The 21929-nt window shown below is 42.7% G+C and overlaps 1 protein-coding gene across 1 annotated transcript in view; it reads left to right on the top strand.

Moving 5' to 3' along the window:
* Positions 1-21929, top strand: part of HMCN2 (hemicentin 2) — a 331848-nt gene that overhangs the window by 163008 nt on the left and 146911 nt on the right. The window contains exons 20-23 of the mRNA XM_089669045.1: positions 5712-5824; positions 5905-6064; positions 8039-8204; positions 10872-10999. Of these exons, the coding sequence (XP_089525171.1) occupies positions 5712-5824; positions 5905-6064; positions 8039-8204; positions 10872-10999 (567 nt within the window). The remainder of the gene's footprint in view (positions 1-5711; positions 5825-5904; positions 6065-8038; positions 8205-10871; positions 11000-21929) is intronic.

Raw genomic sequence — 21929 nt, 5'->3', positions numbered from 1 at the left:
TGGTAATTGCATTTCTTTTTCAGTTTCTCCCACCTCCATACCTTCCAGTGTTTGTTGGCTATTATTAACTAATCCCAGGGAAGATCTTATACTATTATCTAAGGTTATTTCCAATTCACTCCCGTCACTTATTTCCTGGGATTTTACTGGAGTCAATTTCCCCTGCGACGTGTATTTTTTTATCGTTCCAGTTTGGGAGTTCTTAGGCATATTTCCTTTACTATTTTTTCCTTTCATGTCACATATAAGGTTTTAAAAGTTTTTTAAGACTCTGGGATATATTCTTAAGCTGTCACTTCTTTCTTACAGTCCTTCAGACCCCCTCTGGAAACCCCCTTCTTGTTTCCTATGCTGGATATCAAGTGGCTTTTAACACAGTCTGACAAGCTTTCATATATGGAGACAAACAGCTCTCACTCACCCTCCTCTATGGAGCAGCTTCCCAATTGCAGTCCTGGATTACCCTGTCTCCTGCAGCCGTATCCTCCTCTTCGAGGGGGTTCCCTTGGGTCTCTTGCTCCTCTTTGTGCTCCGAGATTTTCCCTGGGGGCCGCTTTGCCTTGACTGTCGGCGCTTCTCCTGTCTCCTAGAACGCCGGCCGGTATCTTCCTCTCCCAGCTGTCCACCGCGGCAGCCCACGTGGTAACGCCACTCCTCCTCGTCGCTCGGCAACCCACACACTCTCGCCGGGATTATCGCGGGCAGACCCCAGGAGGAGGGCAGGCTCGGCTCTCCGCTCCCAGACAGACCACCGCAACCCCGCCAGGATCTCTCCCCTCTCCAGGTTGGTACTCCAGCAGCTCTCCGACACAGCTAGCTAGACCTCGGGACACTTTAGGGAGGGTAGGTGGGGGAGGCTATCGGAGAGTTCCTATTCCCCGCTCTCCTGTGCCGCCATGTGCAGGCTCCACCCCCTCATGAAGTTTCTCTTTTCTATTCTTGTGTGTTTTAGATGATCTTTTTGTATTGGGGAAAAAATTAAATAAAAAAGAGGGGTGGCAAGGTCTACCAACTATCTGAATGAGACCTTTCCCCAAGAATAATGGATAGGAAGATATCTGCCTAATTTAACCAGTGCTAGGGCCCTCCGCAATACCTATCCAGTACTAACAGCAGCAAATGTGCAGCACTTCCTATCATTTACATCTTTACATAGGAGGGTGAATATCAGGACCCTATCAGTAATGTGATGCCCTCTAGGTTTAGCTAGATTTTGTTTTGTTTTTTGGATAGAGGCTGGGTAGAAGCCTAGGATGAGTCAGCCTGAGAGTAAGGCAGGAGTTCACCTCAGGAAAAGCTAGGAGGTCCTACAGCTCAGAGCTTCTGGAGCCCTCCTACCTTTCCAGAAACCGAGAGAACTTTCTGGAACAGAGTTGGAGGAGGCCCAGATCTTCATGTTTGAGGGACCTTGGCCAATCCCCTAGCAGGACAACCCTTAAATATAACAGAGCCTGGGGAGCAGTAGTCAGTGTCGGGTGGAAGACGGACTGAGAGGAAAACTGGAGTGTAGAGCCTGGGTGGGGGCCTCAGGGAGGTGAGCCTACCTACAGGCAGGTTGCTGGAAGCGACAAGATCCAACATCCCACCATCTCCTGGGGAAGACAACCTGTGCAAAAGGGAAAGAGCCAGTCCAACATAAGGCCAGAAGGCAGCCAAGCCACCAAGCTGACAGGACAGTGTGAGTACCCCTTGGGCTGGATAAGGGGAGAGGGTGGTCAGGTGCAAGGCCCAACTAGTTCTTATCTGGGACTACTTCATTGTTAGCTCTTGGGACCCCTTGCTCAGGGATACCCTCAACACAGAGGTAAATCAAAGGAACTTCAGAACAGTGCTATCTTTCTGATCAACATCTTTGTACAGTTGTTTGTTAAAAGGTTTATCCTTAAGTGTTATAGTTCCTTGGGCATCCCATATACCCATCTAGCTCTAGGACTGTTTACTGACTCAAAGCGTGCAAAGTGTGGAAAATGCGTGTTGTCTGGTCATGCAAAGCATAGTGGGACCCAAAGCAAATCCAGAGGCCCTCAAGAGGGCAGAGCTACAGTAATAATAAACTGACTGAGGTACTGTACATGTCACACCTCATAAGAAGAGGAAGAATGGCTTGAAAACTGTAATTCATTCTGGAAAGCAGAATTGCTTGCTTTTATTGGGCCACTTGTAGACAGCCATAGACATGTACTGAGAGGAGGACCAGAGAAGAACAACTAAACAGTAAGCGGAACCACCAGTCTGTGCACAAAGACATGGCTTTTTTAACCTCCCTGGCGGTATTCCCGAATGTAGCTCGGGGTAAAGTTTCAGCACCACAAGCGGTAACCCCGAGCTGCACTCGGGAATACCTTGCAGTGCTGCCCAGGGATCTCTTCTTCACTTACCTTGTCCTGCGCTCCCGTGATGTCCCTCCTGCAGTATCCCCAGTAATGTCCTCCGGCTGATGCTGATCCGTCTTCTGGGTTCCTGCGATGACGGGACATACGGGGGACGGAACTGGCGGGAAGTTTGAAAGTTGCAAAAGTAACATTCACTAAATTCACTAAAATCACATAGTAAAACATTACTGTATCAAACCATTTCACATACATTTTGTCCCAAGTGCTTTGTCCGGCGCCCTGCCTGCATTTTTACTGCTCTCTCTGCCTGGAAACTGAGAAATGTCCATGGCGTCCAAAAAGCGTCCCTTTAGTTCAAAAGCGGTTTTAGACCAGCTAGAGAACAGCGATAGTAAATCAGAACCACTTGCAGAATTGAGTGATAATGATTTGTGGGGAAATTCGTCGTCAGACACTGAAAACGATTTTGCGACTTTGCTCAGTGATGTGCGAACTTGGTGCTCTATTTCCAATTTCAGTGTTTTTGGTTTGATTATATTATTGAATTAAATTTATTATTATTTTTTATGATTATTTATTAAATTATAATTTATGATTTCGTGTTTCAAATTTTACCATACCCAGGATGTTTACTAGACTTGTTCAGACAGATTTCAGTGAGTTATTCCTAAAAAATTACAGGCCTACAATAAAACAAATACATATTTCCATGCAAAAAAATGTACTGCTTTTAGCACAGAAATATGGACATAATCAGACCGCTAGGGAGGCTACACATAATGCTTTCTGATAAAAAAATTTCTGTTACACTAACCACAATTACATGTTTCAAGGATGTGCTCCAAAGGGAGAGCTTTTCACAATCTCCAATACAGCCTGCCAAGTATGTTTAACCTACTGTTCCCAACAGTACACAAATATGCAGCCTCTAGGCATCTGGGCCTTGATGCTGAGCGGCTGCATATTTGCATACCAAATGTAAACATTTGCTAGCGCCTCACTACTTGCGAATGGGACCTTTCCGATCATGTGATCGCTGTGACAGCCAATCATGGCAGTCACATGACCCTAAACCTCGACCCGCCATCTGGCATCACAAACCCCTTAAAGGGCTGGGAGGCGCCACCGTCAAGAGCTTAAAGTGGAGACAGGTAGGTCTTTTTTATGACAAAAGAGACTTTGCCGAGATTTACTAAAACTGGAGCACTCAGAATCTGATGCAGCTGTGCATGGTAGCTAAATAACCTCTGTATAGGTATCTTCAATCAGTGATGCTTCTACCTGCTTCTCAGCTTTTTTTTATAAGAGCATGCACAGTTCATTATACAGTCTCAGCGCAATTCTATAATAAATTGAATAACTCAAGCGCTAACTATGGTGAAATAAAAACAAAAAATTACAATTAAATGCTGTAGCCGCAAGTGCACACAACCCATGTCTCAGTGGGGCAAATTATAGAATCATAATGTGAAGTGAAAAAATGCTGCGCTTCATAAACCAAAGGTACAAACCATTATATAGTATAACTAAAAAACAAAGTGAAGAAATAACTATATATTAGAAGAAAAAATTGTAGAAAAAATATTAATATTGAAATAAAAATATAAATATATGAATAAAAAAAAAAAAATATATATATATATAACAAAAACTACACAAAAAAAAGAATATTTTAAGTATGAATCAAATAAGTCATTCAAAAAATCAAGTTCAATCAATAAAGTGTTCATTCAGTGAACCCTCCTTTTGAATAACGAAAAATATGTGCATCTGTCAACAATTCCCATGCAAAGACATCCTCCACCATATATCTGCTTACCTCACGCATGAACGGCAACGTCCTGACGTCATCCTCACACTTCCCCCGATACGTTTCGTCATGTGATTTATCAAGGGGATACTTTATCCCCTTGATAAAATCACGTGACTAGTGAAGAAACACTTCGAGGAGGAGTGTGCGGATGATGTCACGACGTTGCCATTCATCTGGATAGCGGCTTGTAGTACTCTACAAATGGCTCCTGGAACGACATTACAGCAGGCAATAGCAATCATTAAGTGGGCCCGTGCTTTGCCTTGCATTACATTACGGATGGTGTCTGTTTTGAGCATGTACAGGACTCTGCTGCTGAGATGATACTGCCACCTTGTGTTTAATCAGTACATCACTGGATCTTCATCATACCTGGTGCAAAATACACCTCCGGAACATGAGAGCATTTCATATGTTATAATTGATGAATAAAAGTTTAAAAGGATAAAGCACAATGTCGACTTCTTTTTAATGAGGAATACGGCTGATACAAAGACACTTATCAGGAGGGAGCTTAGTTTGGAGTCTTCATTCAGCAAGCTGATCTTCTGAGTCCATATGGGACCAAAAGTGCAGTTAGACCGTAACACTGTATAATGTGAGGTCACACTGCGTGAGGTGAGCAGATATGAATGAACACTTTGAAGAAACGTGATTTTTTTAATGACCTTTATTTGATTCATACTTAAAATATTCTTTACTTTTTGTTATTTGTGTGGTTTTTGAGATATATATATATATATATATATATATATATATATATATATATCAATATTAATATTTTTTCTATTTTTTTCTTCTAATATATATTTATTTCTGCACTTTGTTTTTTGGTTATATAATGGTTTGTACCATTGTTTCATGTAGCGCAGCATTTTTTCACTTCACATTATGATCAGCACAATTCTATGTTGAGACGAAGTACCTCCCATACATATACAAGGGAGTAACATTATCCTGACTCAGCCAATAAACATGGCTGTAGACTCTAAGTCAAAATGAAGACAGGGTGAAGATGGAAGTGCTGGTCATGAAGTACAGCATGGGCATTGCAGCACTGGAGTTGATTGCTTTGCAAAGTGAGTGTGCCATAATATGCAAATATGCTGGGCTCCTTGAGGCCCAACATTTTTCATTTACTCTGGCAGTTTGGTTCCACTTTATGATTTCCTTGCCCATTTTTATTCAGAGGAACATGTAACACAAAGGGCGATACCCCTACAGGGGTTATTCAGTATTTCTTTACCAGAAACAAACTATCAGCCTCCTGCCTTTGGTCCTCAGCGTGAGGGCTGCAGTCTGTTCCTCCAAATCTGTATACACACTTTGGGTTAACGCTGGCTCACCAGCCCAGTCTCCCTTGTTGGTGTCTAGGCTCCTACTTTTGTGGATCAATTCTAGCTTGCTTTTATCTCCGGCACTTTTCCTGCCCGGACAGGCGCTCCCAAGGTCATCAACTGCATCTCTTAAAAAGGCAGACTCTGTATCTAACAGTTTGTATAAAAAAAAAGTATGAAAACAGTTTCCCTTTAAGCACATATTAACAGAGTAATATTTATTTCCAGTGACTCCCACTATTGCTCCTGGACCAATAGAGTACACCACTCGAGATGGAAGACCTATCACTTTACAATGTAATGCCAAAGGGTACCCAGAACCTACTGTGACCTGGTCAAAGGTAATGACATGGTGGACAGAATACTGGCCTGTGTTCTTTGTTCTTTTCTCGCCATTCTAATGTATGATCTGTATTCTCAGGGAGATGAAACGCTAACTGTTGATGGCAGCCATTATCTGCTAAACAAAGATGGCAGCCTCCTGATTGCACTGCCCTCCAGTGCTGACTCTGGGTATTACACTTGCATTGCAGCAAACCAGGTGGGGACCACAAGCAAAGTGTCCCATCTCTTAGTACATAGTAAGTAATACCAAAAGTCTTTGTTTTTCATAAACATTGGGATCCTTTTATTAGCTCTGTGGCAAAAAGAATAGAGTACTGTAACAAACAGAGTTCAGTTTTCAGCAGTTTAGTTCAGACAAATGAAAGCTAAGTTTTTTGACTAGTTAATAAAGTATATTTAAAGTCCAAACTGTTTTTACTTTTAAGCATTTTAAAGGAATGATTGCCTGCAGGCTAACAATTAAACCTTTCATTAAAGTGAATAGAAGCTGCAGTATGCATGAACTGGTGCAGCTCTGAAGGTCTCAGAACAGTGGGGTTGTAGTAAGAATACCCTATACAGGAAAGTCCTGGGGAAGGGCCAGATAAGAGCACTTACCCTTTCACTGCAATCTTAATTTTGTCCTATTCCTGATGAAATATCTGATATTCGCTCCGTGGATGGCCTTGTTGGCCCCCTCTCACTCGAGATCCTTCTACTAAATAACTGAAGGTGGAAAACTGTCGGCTGAACAGCGGTTGCCTCAAATCGGATGCAGCTGCAATTTGGGTATTCTGACAGTCACTGGGGCAGGAGATTCATTCATCTGTGCTGTACAGGCTGAATGAAAAATATCTGTATGTATGGTCAGCCTTAGTATGTTGCTTAAAAACCAAACCCAGACAAACAATTTTTAATGCTGTTTATGTCTCCACTGGAGATATTTCCCCTGTCAGTACAAGAAGAAATTGGAAATCTCTCCTGAGGACACACACTGCAATAAAAACAGAGAATAAAGCCTTTTTTAGGTATTCTGTCCTATCCTAGTGATACCCGCTGATTCCAGATTTGATTTTATTCAGACTCTTATATCATATAAAGCCAATGCATTTTGGGGGTTCAAAGGGTCCTTATTTACTAGGGGTTAGATCAAAGTGTGTACTGGACTGATAACATTGGAGTAATCCTAGGAGGTAATTAGTATGATTACTGTATATGCTGTTAAAGCTTTCTGTGCTTTTCTCCCTGCATGTCACCTGTCAATGAAAGGAAAAAATCCAAAATTTTGAGTTGCCTCCAAAACTGGAATAGTGGGGAGATCTTCTAACAGTGACACATGTTTTTGGTGAGAGCCGTCTCATTGGGGATTTTCCATACATTGGAAAGATATCTACTGACTTCCTGTTGCCTATGGCCCAGGAAGTGAATCTACATCCCAGGAAGTGAAATTAAATCTCCCTAGACAGAAATGGAAAAAAAACGACAATGGTTTTAACTCTTCTCTACTCTATGAAAATGAATAAGTTGGGGCTTTAGATATACTTTAAATATCCATACAACCTGATTACATTCAGTTTTTGATGAACTTAGGCGCTTTTGTTCCGCTTTTCTTGAGTGACAAAGGTGCATGGAAACTACAGTATTCCTTATTACATCCTATGTAACTGTTCATTCTGCAGGGGTGCTGCGCTTTGAAAATTCCAGCATGTTGCATCTTTGGTGCAGTTTTTCAAAAGTGCACCCAAAAAAGGCACCTATTATTGTAAAGCCTGGTACACACAGGAAGCTGTTTTTTTTGTTCAACCCAGTGGGCTGAACAAAACAAAAAACATACAGATCGCCGTACTAACACATCCGATATTGGTGCAGTGATCTCCCCCCCGTTTAGCTGTTGTGTTCTGACAGGGGGAACACAGTGATCAGTCCTCGCAGCCATTGGCTATGAGCACTGATCGGATGCTGGTTTCCCAGCATGCCTATTCAACAGAAGGCAGACGTTAGGCCGGCTTATCGGACAGGCTGATGTACACACTAGCCGAATGTTGGCCGATTTCTGTTGAACCGGCTGATACCAGCTCCTATTCATTCCATGTGTACCAGGCTTAAGTCAACAGGGACACATCAAAAGACATCAGTGTGAAAGAGCCCTTTGTCCTTGACAATTCCCAGCAGAATCTTTCCCTACCGGATTTACCAGCACATAATTCTCTACTCTTTTGTTTTTCACTCAGCAAAGCCCAGAATAAGTGTGAATGGGTCACATGACTCAAGCACCCCAATACCAGTGGTGGCTGCATTGGGGGCAGAGATTACATTGCCCTGTGATGTCCAAGGTGTTCCGCCACCCATCGTCTCTTGGAGGAAGGATTCTTTCCCGCTACCCATTATCTCAGCCAGGTATTACTGTCACATTACTATCAATGTTAAATGATTTCAGGATCTAAATTATTATCCTTGGATAGGAGGTTTTCTGAATTTAGCTGCTAGCGCTTGTTCTTCATGAGGATCTTCCTAACAAGATTTTAGGTTTGTTGAATTTAGCTGCTAATGCTTGTTCTTCATTAGGATCTTCCTAACAAGATGAAAAATACCTGCCAAAAAAAAGCCTGTAGTTTAAAGGATCAGCAGGAGCCATGCGTGTAACACGGGAAGGCATAGTGCCGGAGAGTGTGTAATTGTGATTCATGCTCATATAATAGCCATCTTATCTGGCAGACAAATGCCTCTGGGAAGTGTCCCAGCTAATCTCTTCCTGCTGGGGGAATACGGATCGCTGGCGGATTATCCTGTAAGCTCCCTATCAATCTTGTCACACTTTATACCTGGCACCTCATCCGCAGTCCAAGCCAACATTTTGCATATGCTTAGCATTTTTATTTTAATCCATCCTTAGATCTAGGCATGATACACAGGGCAACAATTACTGCTTTCTCATAAGTACATTAAAGAGTCAGACCACCCAAAACTGTATTTAAAGGAGGCCTGTCATGACAAATACAGTGCATGAGCTACTGTTTTGAAATTGTCTGGCTTCGGTACACTGAGTCATTGGTAGCACACAGCAGTAGCAGTCCACTGCTTTCATTCTTCGGTTTCCATTCAAATCTTGGGTAGATGCTAGCAGTTTGAATCAACAAGCAACCTTATAGATCTCTCCTGCAGGAAGTGCTCTGCACCTGAGCTCCCAGCTCAACCCAAAAGCTTATTATTAAGGGATCTCCTGGATTCCCATTTCAATTTTCTATTTTCACTGTATTATTTTTTAAACTTAACTTAAACGTTACAAGAGTAGAAACCATAAAACGTAGCACATACACACATCACTCATATATAGGGTATAATACCAAAGCTCTCTGTACCTAAATTTGGTCAAAGGATTAATTCTTATCCATAGAGACAGACAATGTCGACCTGATGAGCAATTCCTACCACTAGCTGTCTAAAACAGTGGATGGAAGGGGTACAGGTTACAGGAAAGACAACCTTGGATAATAGATATTCTGCCATTTGGGGATCCTTCACACCATTAACCAAAGCTGACAAATTTTATATCATTTTTGGGGACTTGCTCTGCTATTCTATGTGATTTTTAATTTGGGTGGGTAAGCAATAATGTCTCCATTAAATTATTTAGGGGATGAGCAAGACTCCATCGTATGGGTAGGCATAGCTGGGATTTCTGGAAAAGCCAATGAGGGATTCAGACCATGGCATAATAACTGAAAATTGCGGTAATGTTCTAAATCTCTCCTCTAACATGGCCATTGGAGGGGAGGACATGGCTACATATGTCACCACAAAGTGCCATAGATGATAGTACCAGATTTAAACTTCCTAGAATGTATTAAATGGCAGAGATATCGGTAAGACTGAGGCATTAAAAAGGCTTCTCTATGAGCTTTTAATAGTCATCGGTGTGAAGGGTGATAAAGAGGTAGAGCAGCAATGTAATCCGCTTCTATCAAAATTGTCCATAGAACATGGTGTGTTCTAATACCGTGTTTCCCCGAAAATAAGACATCCTCCGAAAATAAGACCTACTTACAGGTTTCCTTCTGAGTGAACTATAAGGCATCCCCCCGAAAATAAGGCCCCCCTAGGCTCTGTCTCGTAATGAAAATTAATTTACCGTAAACTGGTTGCTAGGGCCGCCCCGACTGGCGTCTAGCAACCAGTGACGTCACTGCTGTGTGGACGCGGAGCGGAGGTCAGAGTGAGCGGGAGAGAGATGCGTGTAGAAGAACAGGAGGATCAGAGCGGACGGGACGCGGCGAAGGTGGTGAGTGCTGGTCTGTCTCTGGTGACACCGCCCTCATGATGACTGAAGGTTCTCAGTCAGTGGCAGACCCTGCTCCAGCCCAGGTCCAGGCCCCAGCCAGCCCAGTGACAGTCCCCAGGCAGGCCCCAGGGGGGAAATGTCTGATAAAGGGGTGGGGGGGATGTCTGGTGAAGGTGTTCAGTGGCACAGGGGTGGGGGGAGGGGGATCACTTAAAATGACACAGGAGGATCAGAGGGGGCAATCAAAATGACACAGGAGGATCAGAGGGGACAATCAAAATGACACAGGAGAATCAGAGGGGGCAATCAAAATGACACAGGAGGATCAAAAGGGGTTACTAAAATGGTAATCCCCCCTCTGATTCTCCTGTGCCATTTTGATTCCCCCCTCTGATCCCCCCTATGTCATTTTAAGTGATCCCCCTCCCCCCCACCCTGATACCCCAGTTCTTCTTCTTTCTTTTTTTTTTTACCCATAGAAATGAGCGCAAAAAGAAAAAGCTATATTGTATTTTCATTTAACAATAAATATGTACCGTATTCTTCTTCATGGAAAAATAAGACATCCCCTGAAAATAAGACCTAGCGCATCTTTGGGAGCAAAAATTAATATAAGTCACTGTCTTAGTTTCGGGGAAACAGGATAGCTATGCATGGGACATTAGCTTATAAGCTCCTCGGTGGTGAAGACTGATGTGATTTGCCCTTTGTAAATACAAGTGAAATATCAATGAAGTTTAAATTTAGGAAATAATGAAATGAATAATATTGTCCTCTCCTTGCAGACACCACTTGCTGCCCTCCTGGTCTCTGAAGCTGTCTGAACTGAGGGTGATGGACAGCGGATATTACACCTGCCTGGCTTCCAACCTGGCCGGCAACACATCACGTACATACAGCCTGGAGGTACAAGGTACATGTGTATCCATACAGCAACCATTTTAGTAAAGCTCAGATAAAAGTAAAAGTTGTTATACTAAAACTGGACTAAGAGTGCAAAAGTACAATTGGTACCCCTAGAAAACAAAGGGACTTCCAGTCTGCATCCTGATTGATGGATGTGTGCAACAGCTCCACTTTGCTTCTACTTCCATAATTCAGCTAGATCATTTTAGTGTTAAAAGATTAGTGTACTTTTTAAACACATTGGCTACTTTAACTTATCCAGGCAGCTGGAGCAGGTTTGAAAATATAACCTTTCACCATTGTTCTTTTTTTTTTTTTTACTGTTGCTTGAGAGCTGTCATCAAGGTCCAAGACACTTAAAATATATATTAAGAGTATATTTAAAGCCAAGAACAAAATGTATTGGCTTTACTCATTACCTTCTGTAAAAGTACTCCTCCTTATGTAATGGAGGAAAGGGAATGTATTTGTTGTGTAAATCAGGAGAGCAGCCTAGGTTGACAACACAGTTCCTCCATTGATACAGTGCAGTGATTAAGCGTAGACAGGATGGGTGTTACTGGCAGGATCACTAAATGAATATATAGTAAAAAAAAAAAAAAAGCATTCAGCCACCATACAATATCTAACGACTGGTAAGTTGCTATATATTATGTTTGTTTTTTTAATTTAGATATACCCTAAGGGTAGATTTAGATGTGCATTCGGAACGCACTTCAAAAGCTACTGACAGGTGGTGAGGAAGCATTGTGATGCCTCCTCACCGTCTGTTTTAACCCCATTTTTGCTGACAATACTTTACAAATGGGGACGTTTGCGGCTCTTTCCCATTTGCTTGACTGTGTAGCGTTCAGTGGGCTTGCCACCCGGTAATTGCTACAAGTTGGGTGAACTTTCCTGCAGGCATGAGCAAAGCATCTCAGCCAGGGCATGTAAATACCCCCGTCAGCTGCCTATTGCAGCTTAAGGTTGGGGCGGCTGTTGGCGGGAAGCTGAAACACGGCTCAACTGTGCCTTTTTTTGGCCCCTGAGGACCCCTAAAGTCTAAATCACATGCTGCCCTCCTAGCAGCTCTTTGGGTTGATTGCAAGAGGAGTTTCTGCATATAAGATGTTTTGGAAGTCTTTTAAATAGGCAGGTCGCTCATAAATGGCTGGGTAGAGGTCACATGGGCTGCGATCTGCTTATGTAACTCTGTTTATTGTTTTATGGCTTCTGGCTTAAATAAGCAGAGTATCAGCCAGATAAAAGGAAAACATAAAATGTAATATGTATTTTTATCACAAAGAGCACTTACTGTACCTTTTATGAAAATGTGTGTATTTTGTCTTCACACTGCAATCTAATCTTTTTTCAAGCAGCAATGGAAATCCAAAATGAACACTATTGGACTGAATTAAAACCAATGGAGCAAAAGTGGAATCCAATCAAAATACTTGCTCAGTCAAAACTTTTGTAATTGGTATTGTTAACTGATTAACACACATTAGGGCTCTGTGTGATGTCTTTAGCAAAAAAGGAAGAGAAAAGCTGTAAGATCTTAAAAAAATAACTTCTAGGTACTAACTGTATCTACAGTGGTTATATTACATAGCCACACTTCATTTTACAAAGAAAGGTCAGTCTTTTTGTGTGTTTAAGAAAGTCAATTCACTTTGGTTGCTCCTCATTGTGCCTTAATGCACAAAGTGACATACCTTCTCTATTTTGTGAACAAACGAAACCAGCGCTTAAATCTTGATGCTGACTGGGATTACTGTAACTGTCATTCATTGAGGTGCAGCCCTTAGAAGATCTTAGAAATCTTCATAATGGTGAACAAAAGCAGAACGGCGCACTCTCTTCGTGTATTACCGTGGTGAAACACAAGTTTATTTGAAAGCATAAAATTGCATACTCACAAACCAAAGGGGGATAAAAACAGAGATAAAGAGTCTGTGATGACGGTCCAAAGTGACGGTAGACCCTTGGTGAGGTAGCTAACGCGTTTCGGGAGACGTACTCCCTTCTTCAGAGCTAAAGTGTAGGCCTACCATTCCTGCATTTATAATGCACAAAATAGTTTAGAGGGAGTGGAACACACCCCTTCATGTGACGACCCATTCAGGGCTGGGCCAATCCCGATCAACCTCCAATTAAAGTGTCACAGTGAAAATATTATCCACTGGTGGAACGTGTGGTGGAGAATTTGACTCTGCTTGGAGCTATTATGCTTCTTAAATCTTGGGGGCATTGGAAGATCACTTCCGGCTGAGGTGGTAGATGCGCAGAAAGGTGGGGGTCTTGAGCTAAAATGCCCCAATATTTATTAAGGGTCTTCGGGATATTGCAGGCCTTCTGATTGTACCTAGTACAAAATGCTGCATAATGTGTATTATTGCAGCTTTCGGAGGTCCTGGCCTTAGAATATTCCAGTAGGGCACTTACAGATGTAGACCTTCTTACTACACCTAACCTATATTTGGTGTATGCCTCTTCAATGTTGGTGGCTGCATACCCTTTCTCTAGAAATGTATTTTTCAGGACAAGACTTTGAGTGTCGAAATCTTCCACTAGAGTGCAAGTTCTCCTGAGTCTGCAAAACTGTCCTAGGGGGACATTATTAATCCATCTCGGATGATGTTAACTCCTGGCGTGCAGATATACATTCCTAGCTGTAGGTTTGAAATGGGTCTTGGATACCACCCGTGAATTCAGTTCAGCTCTAAGTTCCAGATCCGAAAAGACTATGTAGGGGTCATCTACAACGTGTGTGAACTTTATCCCATACGGGTTCGATTGGCAATGGGAAATGAATTAATTCAACGTGGTAAAATCGCCATCCCATATGATAGGAATGTCATCAATGTATCAGGCGTAAAGGACCAGATTGGATTCAAAGGGGTTGTGCTGCCAGATGAAATGATGCTCCCAAAAACCCATAAAGAGATTGGCATAGCTAGGGGCAAACCTAGCTCCCATAGCTGTGCCTTTTAATTTGCCTATAAAATTGTTCTGTAAAAGTAAAATAGTTGTGCGTGAGGGTGTACTCTATGCACTTCAGAAGAAAAGAAATTTGGGAAGGGTGTAGGGAGTGATCACTGGATAGAAAATGTTGTACTGCCTTGTATGCCGAATTTATGACGGATGCTGGTATACAGTGATAACACATCCAGAGACACCCACTTGTAGTTCTCCTCCCACTGATATTTTGACAAGATTTCTAACATATGGCCTGAGCCTCTCACATATGAGGGTAGCTGAACTACCAGTTCTTGTAGGAAGTAGTCGATGTAATTGCCCAGATTGCTGGTAAGGCTATCTGTCCCCGATATGATGGGTCCCCAGGGGGATTTTCTGAATCCTTATGAATCTTTGGGATGTGGTAAAAGTATGGTGTCATAGGGAATGGTCTATAAAGAAAAGCACACTTTTGCTTGGTGAGAATCTTGTCATGGACAGCTGAATATAGCAGATTTTTAAGGGTGGATCTGTATGATGAGATGGCGTCTCCAGGGAGACGTTCACAAGAGTCAGTGTCCCCCAAGAGTCGGGCAGCCTCAGCTAAATATGCCTCTTTGTCAAGAATGACTAGACCCCATCCCTTATCTGCCTGTCTAATGATGTTATCTGGATTATGTTCCAATGTCCCAAGGGATTTTTTATGCGTGGCAGTCATGTTGGCACTATGGTCTAGTCTAGATTTATGACACATAGTTTTGAACTCTGCATAGACCACCTCATAAAAAGAGGAAATACAATTTCCCTTAGCCCAGTATGAGTAGAATGTAGATCTGGGCTTAAAGGAAGTATGTTGAATGCAGCCACTATGTGTGTGCCCCTGAGTGTCAGTGGTCCAAGGACCATATGGGCTGAGGTCTCCATGATCCATCGATTCCCCACCCCCTTCTCTCCAAAGTTCCTCTAAAATAGCCAAAGCTTCCTCATCAGAATCACTGTTAGATTTGTTTCATTGCGACCTTCTCCTGTTCCTCTATTGTTGCCTTTCATTGAGAAATACCTCCTTAAAGGTAAGGCTCCATGTGAATTTAAGGTCAACAAAAAGTTCAAAAAGGTTGGGCAAATTGGGGGTGCAAAATTAAGGCCCTTCTGCAATAACCTATATTCAAAAGCATTGAAGGTAGCCTTGGACAAATTGAAGATTTTTATGCTGCTAAGTTGTTGTATTGTTTCTTTCCTCTTTTTGGATTTGACCCCACCTCTCCCTCCTCTACAAGTTCTCCGGACCTTTTCTGTCTGTGTTGGTCTCCTGAGGGGGGTCCTCTCTCTAAAAAAGGGTAAATGGTCCCTGGGGGGGCCAAAGAGATGGAGAGTATTGGACCCTGCTCATCCTGTGCGGGTAGTCTATTGGGTGATGCATAGTGTTTCCCAAGTCTACCCTGTGCTGCTATAGTGGGCTCACTCGGAAAGCCTTGTGCTTAGGCAGATGTTCTAGAGTGGTGTACCTGGGTAAATTAAGTGGCTGCCTGTTTACCCCCTTCGCGGACACTGGGAGGTGTGTCAGAGTGGTGGGCCTCTCAAGGATATTGAAAAACTTTATTAAATCGGCTGTTATTACATTGTCTCCTATGATTTCCCTTCCCACTGTCTGATTGTTTATGGCTTCCTCTGTGCCTATTTGGCCCTGTGTGACCAGAAAGGGAAGGGGGGTGGGAGGCCTTGGTGGAATCTGTTGTGGTGGGCCTCTGTCCTGTAGTAGCATCAACAACCTTGCTACCCTTAATGATAGTGGTCCTGGTGGGTCTTGATTTGGTGGCGCTGGCTTTCCACCTTTGGATGCAAGTGGAAATCTATTGCGTTTCCAATTATGCTCTCTGCCAGCTAAAAAGTCTTCCCTATCCCTTTGAGGTTGGCCTCAAATGTTACTATTTGATCATTAATGTTATTGTCCCATTCGGTAAAAGAGGTTACATGTGTGAGCTGAATGCGGATTTTCTCCAGATTCCTCTCACGTTGTTTGATAACTATTGACATCCATCCTTTACTGCACTCCCTGGACTGGTTAAACCAATCCACTTCTAAAAAGTCACAGCTATTGGTAATCCTCAAACCGCAAGGGGCTCTCTTAACCTCCATGTATTTTTGAAATGATAGAATGTCCCACCATTGTACCATCTCTGTTTCTAGGAGGTGTTTTGAGGTGGTAAAACTTGGAAATCATCTGTTCTTCTTCCAAGATGGCTGAACCCTTGGACTCTACCTGGTGTTTCTCATAGTCATCAACACTGTTGGAAAAACCTTTTGGCAAGGGAGTTTCTTCTAATCAGTCTCTCTTCAATAGATACCACCATGACGTATGTGATGTGAGTAGAACAAATGTTCTATAGGTCTCTTGGTGGAAAAGTAATCTAGTGTGCTAGGACGAGCAGCCAATAACCCCAAATGCAAAAGCGATCCAAATGAACAAACGAACCTAGCGCTCAAATCTTCATGCTGACTGGGATTACTGTAACTGTCATTCGTTGAGGTGCAGCCCTTAGAAGATCAGGAAATCTTGATACTGGTGAACAAAAGCAGAACAGGGCGCACTCTCTTCGTGCATTACCGTGGTGAAACACGAGTTTATTTTGAAAGCATAAAATTGCATACTCACAAACCAAAGGGGGATAAAAACAGAGATAAAGAGTCTGTGATGATGGTCCAAAGTGACGGTAGACCCTTGGTGAGGTAGGCTAACGTGTTTCGGGAGACGTACACCCTTCTTCAGGGATAAAGTGTAGGCCTATCATTCTTGCATTTCCTAGAACACACCCCCTCACCTGACAACCCAATCAAGGCTGGGCTAATCCCGGTCAACCTCCAATTAAAGTGTCACAGTGAAAAAATTATGATGCGCATGAAAACAAGATAAGACTACCAGAACGTTTGGGGAAAAGGGCATGGCAAAAAAACAATAAAAGAAAAAAAAACATATGTGACTAATATGTATATGTGTTTCTCGGACATGATGGTAATGATGATGTGACTCAACCTGCAATGGATGGTAGACAGCAGGGGCGGACTGACCATTCGAATACTCGGGCACTGCCCGAGGGCCCGGGGTCAGTAGGGGGCCCCATGAGATGCCCCTGGTACCTTTCATTGGCTTTTTTATAGGTTTTTTTGGGTGTTGGCGAGGACATAGGGGCCCCATGATCCTCTATTGCCTAGGCTCCCCATGAGTTCTCAGTCTGCCCCTGGTAGACAGTAGATGAATATATTGTACTCACATGAGGCTGTCAAAGGTGGCATATAAATGGACAGGCAGAGGATGTAAAGGGAAGTGCCATGGCATCTCTCATTGTAAACACGCTGGAAAAGTGAACTGTGATAAATTGGGATGTGTATGAACGGATGGTGCTAGTGCGTTTGCATACTATGCCGCGCTCCGTGGGAGGACTGCGCATGCGTCAGAGGTCAGTCCATCCTAGACAGTCTAGAAGGAAGTGTGTCAAGGTGAGGGCGGAAGAGGACATGCCAGCCTACCATAGTGCTAGCGAGCACAGCGTGACAATGAGAAAATGCTGGCATAAGAAGAATGATAACACATATTCATATTATTCACGTGTTTTTTTTGTTTTTTTTTGCCATGCCCTTTGCCCCAAGCATTCTGGTAGATTTATCTTGTTTTCATGCGCATCATAATTTTTTCACTGTGACACTTTTTAATTGGAGGTTGACCAGGATTTGCCCAGCCCTAATTGGGTCGTCATGTGAGGGGGTGTGTTTCAGTCCCCCTAAACCATTTTGTGTCTTATAAATGCAGGAATGGTAGGCCTACACTTTAGCTCTGAAGAAGGGAGCACATCTCCCGAAACGCATTAGCCTACCTCACCAAGGGTCTACCGTCACTTTGGGCCTTCATCACGGACTCTTTATCTCTGCTCTATTTTGTCATTTAAGCTAATTCCTAACCTTGTTCTTCTGTGTTCCCATGTGCTTTCTCTCAGGCCTAAATGTTGATTCTACAGTTTTTCATGCCCACAGCCAAACCCCCTTTCCCCGGCACTGACATATCATAATGACTCCATCCATGTTACAGTGGAGTGCCAAAGTTTGTCAGATGTTGAGAATTAGGAACTGATTGCCCACCAGCATGACACATATGAAATTTTCTGAGAAAGGTGGACCCCTTGAATTGTCTTCATAGAGACAGAGGGGTTCCATGCTGTGGCTTGAAACTACTACTAGTTCTTGTATCACCTTTCTTGGTTGGCGTTTGCATTTGGGTGCACAGCCTGAGGCATAGCTGTTTAGGAGTGTCTTTTCCCCACTAACCCCCCCCATCTCTGTTTCCCTTGTTGCTAACCTAATCCCCATTTCCCCTCTTCTTTCTTCTGTCCTTGTCAGGGGTCAGGCTCGGAGACCAGTTGTTGTAGCAGTAAAGAGGCTCTCACCAACCAGCAGGATAAGTATACAAGCAGGTCACCCTGGCAGATGACATGGGCTCACCCAAGATGCAGGGTCTAAGCACTAACTTGTATTCACCAGAGCTCCTGATGGAGATGGGGTTTTCTACATGTTAGTACCAGGTTGTGGTCCTCAGGATCGCCCCACCAGGAGGTGAGCAAGCTGCGGTCCAGTAGCAGATCTAGCTGGTAGGGATCAAGCAAAAGCATAGTCCAGGAACAAGCCAAAGGTCAGTAACGAATGGTAGAAAAGATACAGACAACAGAAGAAGTGAGAAAAGCAAGATATTGGCTGAAGAGACCACAATAATCTGGCAAACAGGAAGTGCAGAGACATGATTTAAATAGGAAGTTCAAGGGAGGAGCAAAGAGTTCAAAATTCACCAGAAACAAAGTACAAAGCAAGATTGTCCAATGAATTATCCAGGGAGCTGTCCAGAGTCTCTGGTGTCTTAGCAAGAAGAGATACTGGCAGACAAAGGAGAGGTTGCAGATTCATATCTGGGTCCTGACAGTCCTCTTCCTCTGGAAATCTGTTCCCACCCTGTTTCCATCATCTCTTTCCTTCTGTTCTTGCTTCCTTTCTTGCCTCAATTAGCCCCCTGCCATCAGTGTAGGCCACTTGAACTCACTTCCTTAATAAGCATGATCTCCAGCCACCTTCTAACCTATGTTGCATCCCAAGGGGTTACCTCCACAAAGTTTTCCAAGTGTTGTATCCATCCAGAATGTTGTCTATGTATTTGTACACCCTCTCTTCTTGTCTAGTATCTAATTTATTTTTCTTGTGTTCTTTTTCACTTAGTATGTTGTATTCTGTATTATTAAAATCACTTATTGAGCTAAAAATAAACCTACTGAATCATCAAAATTCAACATTCTGGGGGTATATAGGATCCCTTTTTCAAAATGTATGTCACGTTAGCAAAGGGGTACTATGCAGCCCCAAATTTTTTTTACCACTTACTTGAAGCCAGGTGGACACAATGAACTATTTTCGTATATATTTACAACCCTCCCAGCATAAAATATGGAAACAAAATTGTTAATAGGTTATATTTATGGATCTTAAGACACCAGAAAAGTTTTTGTTGGGACGAGTGTTCTTTAATTTAATATTCATTGGGGGTTTTCACAGAAGCTTGGAGCTGAAGGCTTGAGAGCCCTCTGTGTAATTATCACATTGCTGCTGAGGTGATGGGATGTTTTGAGAATGGATGAAGTGCCAAGTTGAAACCAAAACTATGAAACATCTGGTCTCCTTCCTCCCCCACCCTTCCTTCTGAAACACACAGTCATAGTTAGTCGCTTCCTTCACAGTCTGTCATCACAACATGAACATGTCCTGTCATGAGGCCTAGACATAAACCTTGTATGACACTGGCCACTGCTGCCGTTTGTCTTTTGTGTCCAAATACCCAAGGGTTAAACCCATATCTTGTATTTATGTAGACTGATAGAGGGAGCAACATGCCATCCGCAAGGACTGACACACGCAAAGACACACTCCAGCTTGGTCTATACAAAGAATGGAACCTCATTCACCACTGAACAGTCTATAATAACATCCCGGCTATCTTACTCCTTACACGGCCATTGTCCTTGGTCTGTTTGTATAGACAGTCTTGTGTTATTTTATCCTATCACTGTTTGAGAAAAAATCAACATTTTTACAAACTTTAAACCAAAAAGCTGTAAATGTAAAGTGTATCTACAGCCAAAACGTTTTCTTTTAGTTTTGGATTAGGGAATAGGGAAGGGTTAGGGACCAGGGAAAGGTGGGAGAGTTTTATAGACAGCGCTGCCAAAAAAGTGAATCAAGATTATGTAGCGTTTAGCCCCTTGAGAGCCACTGAATTTCGGTCCCCGAATTTCCTGCGCGGTCAGGCAACATGCATTTTCCAACTTCCATTCAGAGTCAGTGACCAGGCCATGGGCCTGTTTTTTTAAAATAAACATTCAAGTGAGCGCTTCTTAAAATATAGATACAAGCAGCTTGCATAAGGAAAACCTCTAAATCCTCAAAATATATATATATAAATGATGCAGCGCTAGAACATAGAAATATCAATATATCTCATATAAACTTGAAATTGTAAAGTGACAGGTGATAATATACACATCAGAACTCAGAGGATGAGCGCAATAAAGTGACAATAGTGCGTGGTCTTAAATTAGACTAATAACAGTAAGATAAACACACATTATAAACGTATAACAGTCCAAAAAGAGACAACTTTTTCTTATAAGTGCCTAAAGAACATCCAGTGTCTGGGGCTAATGGTTGCTTCTCACTGGAGTTGCATGTATAAGGTGCTCGTAACTTCTGTGGATAAGAAAAGAGGTGTGCTTGCACTCACCAGATGCACAACTTAATTGCGCATGTATATGATACTCAGTGGGGCACTAGTGGTCATCTGGGAACCGGTATGAATGAGGCACTTCTCAGATACTTAGTACGCCTTGGGAACAAACTCCAGACCTCTCAGTGGGACCCTCACAGCAAACTGGGACAGCTCCTTGGTTTCACTTACACCCGGCTTTCAATCAGGTCAGCATCAATGGAGATCCACCTTTAAGCAGCTCCAGGAATAAGCTACCAAAAAAAAGAGCTCATATGGTGTAGTAAGTTTTTTTTATTGAGCCAATGGTATGAGTATAATAAGGCAGCTTTAGTTCAGCATATTGAATCCAAGTAGTATACGAATGGTATTGCAGCCAAAATCAGCAAATTCCAAAATTTCATAAACAGATTGCAAAGATGGCTGCCAGTCTGACATGTGGACTGGGCAGCGAGTGACGTCAGCGCGGCAAGCTCCTGTCTGACGCGTTTCGTGCGTTGTTGTTTTATTTTAGGGAAAGAACTTGGATAGGGTCTAGGGGTATATGAGATGCCCAACATAACTTGAAACTATAACTCTGAGGATAAACTTCCTAAATTCTGTATAAAAGGATGGATTCAGGACTTTCTACTTCGTCTGAAGTGGCTCTCGTCTCTTGACGAATAAGTAACACTCTCTGTAAGGAGCACTGGGCCCTCTAAAAGTAAATCTCTTTAAACCCCTCTTTAAAATGGACATAGATTTTGTTTGGGTAAAGTGTTGCATGACTGCATTATTACCAGGTGAAATAGCGCAGTGTCAAATAGCAGAAAATGGCCTGGTCAAGAAGGAGGGAGGGAACCTTCTGGGGACTGAAGTGGTTAAGAAACAAAAGGTAAGTGACGGGGTGCTTTTGCCATTAGAAACATTTAAAAATATGACCACTTCCAGGTGCTGCAGGTGAACCCACATGGACCTGCACACCATTGTGGTGAGTGTAAATCAATGTGGGGTCACTTGTGGGGAGAACCTGGAAGTGGCCACATGTTTATCTGTTACTAATGGCACCAGCACCTGGTCACTTTTGTTTTTGAAGCAAATATTATTTGAATGTTACATATTAATACATTGGACATTTAGTTGTATTTTCTGATGTTGTTTGTTTATTCATCTTTTACTTTTACTTGTGGCAAGTTGTTTAGCAATTTTGATTCACTTTTTGGCAGCG

This window comes from Staurois parvus, unplaced genomic scaffold (assembly GCF_062004578.1).
Source record: "Staurois parvus isolate SC_StPar_1 unplaced genomic scaffold, SC_StPar_1.0 ptg000068l, whole genome shotgun sequence".
Lineage (NCBI taxonomy): Eukaryota > Metazoa > Chordata > Amphibia > Anura > Ranidae > Staurois > Staurois parvus.
This window is presented reverse-complemented; position numbering and strand designations above follow the sequence as displayed.